Source organism: Protomyctophum bolini (assembly GCF_963924005.1).
Source record: "Protomyctophum bolini genome assembly, chromosome: 12".
Classification (NCBI taxonomy): domain Eukaryota; kingdom Metazoa; phylum Chordata; class Actinopteri; order Myctophiformes; family Myctophidae; genus Protomyctophum; species Protomyctophum bolini.
The window spans coordinates 3,262,833-3,270,332 of record NC_137873.1 but is presented as its reverse complement, the minus strand read 5'-3'; the positions used below and the strand labels follow the sequence as shown (position 1 = coordinate 3,270,332).

The following is a 7,500-nucleotide window of genomic DNA, read 5'->3' as shown; positions in this document are numbered from 1 at the left end:
CAGTTTGCCCAGAATGGAACAGAGCCTTCATTAGTATCAGTGGTAACACCTGTGAAAGAAGTATATGGAAGGGGCCCCGAGTTCTCTTCCAAAATGGCATATTAGCCCATTTCTCATAAGCTCCTGGAGCTTCAAAAAACACGTATGTTCTAGTCCGTAATGCCCGGGTGTTGGGTGCTGATGATTGCGTCCTCTGTTATCCAGGTGCTTCCTTTCCTGGCGTTGGGGATAGGTGTGGATGACATGTTCCTATTGGCTCATTCCTTCACCGAGGCGGGGAGAAACATCCCCTTTAAGGAGCGTACGGGAGACTGTTTGCGCCGTACGGGCACCAGCGTGGCTCTGACGTCTGTCAACAACATGATCGCTTTCTTCATGGCCGCTCTTGTCCCCATTCCCGCCCTGCGAGCGTTCTCACTGCAGGTAGGGCCGCATGCGCACACACACACACACACACACGCACGCACACACACACACACACACACACACACACACACACGCACACACACACCGATGAGAAGCCTGCGGCTCTCTTGTGAAAATTAAAGAGTCAACTTCAGAGGGGTGACATTTATTCTGAGGAGGGAAAACCTTTGTTCCTTGTTTTATCGCGGCTGTACCTAGAGAGACGTGTGTGTGTGTGTGTGTGTGTGTGTGTGTGTGTGTGTGTGTGTGTGTGTGTGTGTGTGTGTGTGATGTAGAATAATCAGAGCAAGGAGAGATGAAGAGATAGGGGCAGAGAAAAGGAAAGAGAGAGAGAGAGAGAAGGAGGGAGGGAGGCCGAGAGGAGTGTATCAGTATATCACTGCAGCGAAGCAATGTTTTTCTGTGATCTGTGTAACTGACTGTGGGTGGTCTGACACACACACACACACACACACACACGCATGCACACACGCACACACACGCACATACACACACACACACATACACACACACACATACACACACATACACACACACACACACACATACACACACGCACACACGCAGTGGAAACCACAACCAGTTAGAATGTCAGCTCTAGGGCCTGGGGTGGGTGGGGTGAAGGAGGTGGTAGTGGTTGCTGCTCAGACTCATCCACCCACTATAGGAGCCCCTCCCTCCCTTTACCTTCCTTCTTTCCTTTTATTGGCACCATCTCCTATTGGGACCCCCCCCCCCCCCCCCCCCCCCCTTTGCTCTCTCTTTTATTTTTTACAAACCATGGCTCCCTCGCTTTTCTTTTTCTCTTTTCTTTTTTTTCCGGGCCCAGCTTGCTTACTGTTCCTGGCCGGTGATTTAGAGTCGAGGAGGCTTTTCTTCTGCTGTCTGGGCCACGGTCCGAGCCACTAAAACAGCAAGGGAGCTCTCTCTCTCACCCCAGCTGAGCTAGAGAGAGGGGGGGAGAGAGAGAGAGAGAGAGAGAGAGAGAGAGAAAGAGAGAGACATGGGACAGCTGTACATCTGCACAGAGCAAAGGAGGGGAAGAGGAGGGGGGGGGGCGTCACCGTGACATCATCGGAACATTGTTTCACTGTCTGCTTGTTTCTCTCCCCCTCCCCCCCCCCCCCCTCCAGGCGGCCATCATCGTGGTGTTTAACTTCGCCATGGTGCTGCTCATCTTCCCGGCCATCCTGAGCCTGGACCTGCACCGCCGCGAGGACAAGCGCCTGGACGTGCTGTGCTGCCTGTACAGCCCGTGCGCCGACCGCGTCATCCACCTCTCGCCGCACGAGCTCACGTCCGACGGCAACTCCACCTCCACCTCCACCTCCTCCGCCGAACACTCGCCGCCACCGCAGCACGCGCCGGCCGCCACAGGTACTACAATGTACACGTTAGGCATTTAGGTACTACAATGTACACGTTAGGAATTTAGGTACTACAATGTACACGTTAGGCATTTAGGTACTACAATGTACACGTTAGGCATTTAGGTACTACAATGTACACGTTAGGCATTTAGGTACTACAATGTACACGTTAGGCATTTAGGTACTACAATGTACACGTTAGGCATTTAGGTACTACAATGTACACGTTAGGCATTTAGGTACTACAATGTACACGTTAGGCATTTAGGTACTACAATGTACACGTTAGGCATTCATAGCAGACGCTCTTAATCCAGAGCGATTTACAGTAAGCAAGAACACCACCATGGTAATACATCAAATATGGTCATCACGTATCATACGTAAGCTGAGAACAGTGGAATATCTATATCATGAAACTATGCGTATACAACACTACTATTATCCAGTGGTGTAAAGACAATAAGTGCATTATTTATTTCAGTGTAATTTTCCAATGCTTTTTACTTCCACTCTGCTTCATCTCAGCAAATATTACTTATTTACTCCACTACATATATTTGAAAACTGCTGTTACTAGTTGCTATGATTATTATTACAAAACATACATTAAACACTTCATCCCCATAACACAGTACATTTCGGCCTATTTTCAATATAATAATATACATTTTAATTTTGAAAACTCGACATTCTGCACAATGACTACACTTTCTACTTTTGGTCACTTTAAGAACATTTTTGACACTTTTTGTATTGGGACGTTTCCTTCCCCCCAGCGACGACGCACCACTACGCCGGCGGCTCCAGCACCATCACCACCTCCACCCACATCACCACCACGGTGCAGGCCTTCACGCAGTGCGACGCCCAGGGGCAGCACATCGTCACCATCCTGCCCCCCACCTCCCAGATCTCCACCAGCCCGCCCTCCATCGTGCTGTCCTCACCTCCCCCTCCTCCTCCTCCTCCTCCTCACGCCTCCTCCTCGCACCCCCGGCCACCGCCGCAAGGTAAACTAAACCACACCGAGAGGGAGCCGACGATGACGTCCGATATTATCGGTCCGATATTTGCATAAAAAAATTCATATTCATATACATTTCTCCCGAAATGTATGATGTTTATTTTTATTTGGAAAACCTTACATTTATGAATGCATCCAGCAGGGCATCACAATAAAACTAGGCTTAACGTATTGATTCCATGACCGCATAATATATGGGTTGATATCGGTTGAAGATGATGATGATGATGATAGATGATGATAGCATATCTTTGTATTTACTTTTCATCAGAAACCAGCGGGTCTTTTAACTCCTCTGTGTTCCTCCTCCTCCCAGCGGTGCGTCCGTCTCCTCCCACCACCACCACCACGTCGGCGGGCGACCCGTACGGCTCCCAGCTCTTCACCCCCACCTCCAGCTCCACGCGGGACCTTCTGGCGCAGCTGGACGTGGACTCCTCCTCCTCCTCCAAGGCGGACGGCGGCGGCGGCCGCGAGTGCGTGTCCTCGCTGCCCTTCCTGCGCTGGAACCTGGCCAGCTTCGCGCGCGACAAGTACGCGCCGCTGCTGCTGCGGCCCGAGAGCAAGGCGGCGGTGGTGGTGCTGTTCCTGGGGCTGCTGGGCCTCTCGCTCTACGGCACCACGCGCGTGCACGACGGCCTCTACCTGACGGACGTGGTGCCGCGCCACACCAAGGAGTACGCCTTCATCGAGGCGCAGTTCGCCTACTTCTCCTTCTACAACGTCTACCTGGTGACCACGGACGGCTTCGACTACGCGCGCTCGCAGCGCGCGCTGCAGCAGATGCACGGCGCCTTCGCGTCGGTGCGCTCGGTGGTGCGCGACCAGGACTACAAGCTGCCGCGCATGTGGCTGCACTACCTCCAGGACTGGCTCAGAGGTACGCCTAAACACACCTCCTCCGCCAGTTCCACCCACCGCCGTTTGCAAGGAAGGAGAGCTAATGATTGCTCTGTGTGCATTCGTGCGCGCATGTGTGTGTGTGTGTGTGTGTGTGTGTGTGTGTGTGTGTGTGTGCGCGTGTGTGTGTGTGTGTGGGGTGAGTGTTTAGAACTCAGTCTTAACCGCCGGAGGCTTTTCGTTTTGAATGATGTCAGAATCCTCTAGATTGACTGACAGAGGACCCTTTCATGTTTACCTTTCTCTAAGGACAGGGGCGTGTGTGTGTGTGTGTGTGTGTGTGTGTGTGTGTGTGTGTGTGTGTGTGTGTGTGGGGTGGGGTGAGTGAAAGTTCATCCACCTGGGCTCAGGCTGGCAAGGTAGGAGGGTGGAGGTCATATAGGTTATCTCTCTCTGTGTGTGTGTGTGTGTGTGTGTGTGTGTGTGTGTGTGTGTGTGTGTGTGTGTGTGTGTGTGTGTGTGTCCTCGGGCTAGGATCTGTCAGAGAGCCTATTCAGGAGGAAGTAATGGCTAACAGGTCAATCAGAACCATTCCTCTCCATCAGAGACCAGTGGGACTATTTATTTACACTCCTTTACATGAAAGGAAACACTTAAAAAAAAGTCAATCAATATAAAATGTCATTGATTGATTGTCTCATACTGTAGAAACTAGGAACTTGTTTAATTCTGGACATTATAAGAAAAAAAGATTATGATAAAAAAAAATACAAAATCTTTAAAACTATTTACAGTATATCTTTGGAACTATACCGTACATCTTTACATACATACTGTACATAGACGCCAATAGACTTGGCTTGAGGTTGCTTGCTTTAGACTGAACTCATAATGGCCCCCGTTGACTTGCCTCGAGGCAGATGGGGGGGCTTCTTAAACTTTCTCAACCCAAGACCCAAATGAGAAACATAATCTGCCTAGTTGAAAAGACCCCGCCCTCGGGGGATGTGTGTACGAGTGTTGTACGCTGCAGAAAGCCATCTGCAGCATGGTGTTGATTTATCCATGTGTGTGTGTGTAACGGCCCGGGTCCATTTGGTTACACACACTCTCAATGCTGTGTTTGACGCAGATTCACATCTGGTTCCAAAACATACACGGAACAGGGTTGATGCGTTGACGCTGAGCCCCTGATGCCTAAATGCTTTAGTTAAATGCTTAAAAACACTAAATGAATAATGCATAGTACATTTTATTTCATTTTTCCGTCCTCTTCTCTTTATCTGTCCTTTGTATATTCTACCTATTCTAGCCTACTGCTACTTGTCTTCTATGCTCCTTTTTTGATGTTCTGAGCTGTGTCCTCTCGTTGTTGATGTCTGTAATTACAGCGTGTGTGTGTGTGTGTGTGTGTGTGTGTGTGTGTGTGCGCGTGCGTGCGTGCATGCGTGTGGAAACGGCAATGTCAAAAGCCGAACTTTGTAATATAATATAACAAACTACAAAGGCCTTTGGTTAGCTTTACTCAGCCCACACACATTCACGAGTCACCAGCACCGAGACACGAAATGCTTTGCTGCATTTTTATTTTTAATGTGTTTCGGTGTCAGTGCGTGACTATGTGCATTGTGGCTATTTGTGTCTGTGTGTGTTTAGGTGCATGCGTGTGTGTGTGAGTGTGAGTGTGAGAGCCCCTGCTCTTAACTAGCCTATAGTTCCATAGAACTCCAGAATATCACCCAGAAGGTCCTTGTGTTTTACTCTCATTTGCCAGTGGCATCAGTGCAATACAGGCCATATATATGAGGCGAAAGTGTCTTTGTCACATGCACTCGGCTGCATGCATGCATGCAATGCTGTCCAATATCCCACAGACGACAACCTGAACTTATTTTGACGCAAAAAGCCCACGGACCGCGACAAAACGTGAACCCCCGTCTCTTTTGTGTTCGTGGCACAACAGGGCTTCAGGTGGCGTTCGATGCCGACTGGCAGGCGGGCAGGATAACGCACGACAGCTACCGCAACGGCACCGAGGACGGAGTGCTGGCCTACAAGCTGCTCATCCAGACCGGCTCCAAGAAAGACCCTTTCAACTACAGCCAGGTATAGGCTTTAGAACAACACCGGCAAACACGTGCAACAAAAGACTGCATTCAGCCCTGATTTCACTTTGACCCATTCTAGAAACGTCGTTGGTGCTCAAACGGTTTCTCCCTCTCTCTCTCCTGTGGTATAGCTCACGTCTCGGCGGCTGGTGGACGCCGAGGGCCTGGTTCCTCCCGAGGTCTTCTACATCTACCTGACGGTGTGGGTGAGCAACGACCCGCTGGGCTACGCCGCCTCGCAGGCCAACTTCTACCCACACCCCCGAGAGTGGATCCACGACAAGTACGACACCACGGGCGAAAACCTACGCAGTAAGTGAGCTTTTTTTTTAACGTTTTGGCGGGTCGCATCGGCAAACCCGGATATATAGCCTCGGTATACTGGGGGTTGTCCCCGATCCCGAAACCAATAGGATCCACCGCCTGTTTTCCTGAACCGGCCACCCGCCCCCTCTATATAACCCTCGTCCTAAACTCCACCTCCTTCTCTTCTTCTCATCCTCGCGCAGTCCCGCCTGCGGAGCCGCTGGAGTTCGCCCAGTTCCCGTTCTACCTGAACGGCCTGCGGCAGGCGGGCGACTTCGTGGAGGCCATCGAGAGCGTGAGGGCCATCTGCGACGAGTTCGGCCGCCAGGGCGTGCTCAGCTACCCCAACGGCTACCCCTTCCTGTTCTGGGAGCAGTACATCGGCCTCCGACACTGGTTCCTGCTGGCCATCAGCGTGGTGCTCGCCTGCACCTTCCTGGTGTGCGCCGTGCTGCTGCTCAACCCCTGGACCGCCGGCATCATCGTGAGTCCAGCTGTGAAAGAATGTTATATTCAAAGATTTGCGTCACATTTAAAAAAAAAAAACATCTTTTCAGGTGGTCACCTCATCACCTATGGTATATAGTAGGAGTATGAATATAGGCCTTAAGCCTGAGCCTCCATCATGTCCCTTCCACTATGCTCTCCCGTCAGCCTGTCCACCATGTCTCGCTCATTCCCCCCCACCGTGTCCACACATCTCTCTCTCCCCTTCTCCCTCTCCCTCTCTCTCTCTCTCTCTCTCTCTATCTCTCTCTCTCTCTCTCTCTCTCTCTCTCTCTCCTTCTCTCTCTCCCTTCCTTCCTCTCACCTCTCTGAGCACAGCTCAATATAACACTGTCTAGGGGGGCCCTTGCCTTCTGTGGAGAGCCAGGGAGCACACACATGCGCACGCGCACACACACACACACACACACACACACACACACACACACACACACACACACACTCACACTCACACTCACACACACACACACACACACACACACACACATACGCACACTCTCACACACACATCGGCCTTTGTCATTCTAATCCGACCGGGCCCGCCTTAGAAAAGGAAATGCAAAGGAGTGAGAGAGGCTTTGCCCTCCTGAAGTCTCTACCTCACACTCCCTTGCTTTTGTCAGAGAGAGAGAGAGAGAGAGAGAGAGCGAGAGACCCAGGGAAAGGACAGAGCTGCCCAGTTGCGACCTTGGCCTACTCAGCCCATCCATCAGGGGCTGTATGTGTGGGGGTGTGTGTGTGCGTGTTTGAGTGGGTGCGTGCGTGCGTGTTTGAGTGCGTTCGTTCGTGCGTGCGTGCGAGAAAACAGCCCATCACTTCAGCGGCTGGGAAACATTTCACACACAGGCTGGTGGGGCCGGTGGTCTTCAAGGGGAGCCCCCCCTCAAATCACACACACGTGCACCCATGCACACGC

General features: G+C 51.4%; 1 protein-coding gene across 1 annotated transcript in view; it reads left to right on the top strand.

Moving 5' to 3' along the window:
• Positions 1–7,500, top strand: part of ptch2 (patched 2) — a 42,605-nt gene that overhangs the window by 25,050 nt on the left and 10,055 nt on the right. Inside the window, exons 11-17 of the mRNA XM_080778305.1 lie at positions 205–423; positions 1,560–1,803; positions 2,576–2,809; positions 3,140–3,703; positions 5,627–5,769; positions 5,903–6,083; positions 6,281–6,561. Of these exons, the coding sequence (XP_080634431.1) occupies positions 205–423; positions 1,560–1,803; positions 2,576–2,809; positions 3,140–3,703; positions 5,627–5,769; positions 5,903–6,083; positions 6,281–6,561 (1,866 nt within the window). The remainder of the gene's footprint in view (positions 1–204; positions 424–1,559; positions 1,804–2,575; positions 2,810–3,139; positions 3,704–5,626; positions 5,770–5,902; positions 6,084–6,280; positions 6,562–7,500) is intronic.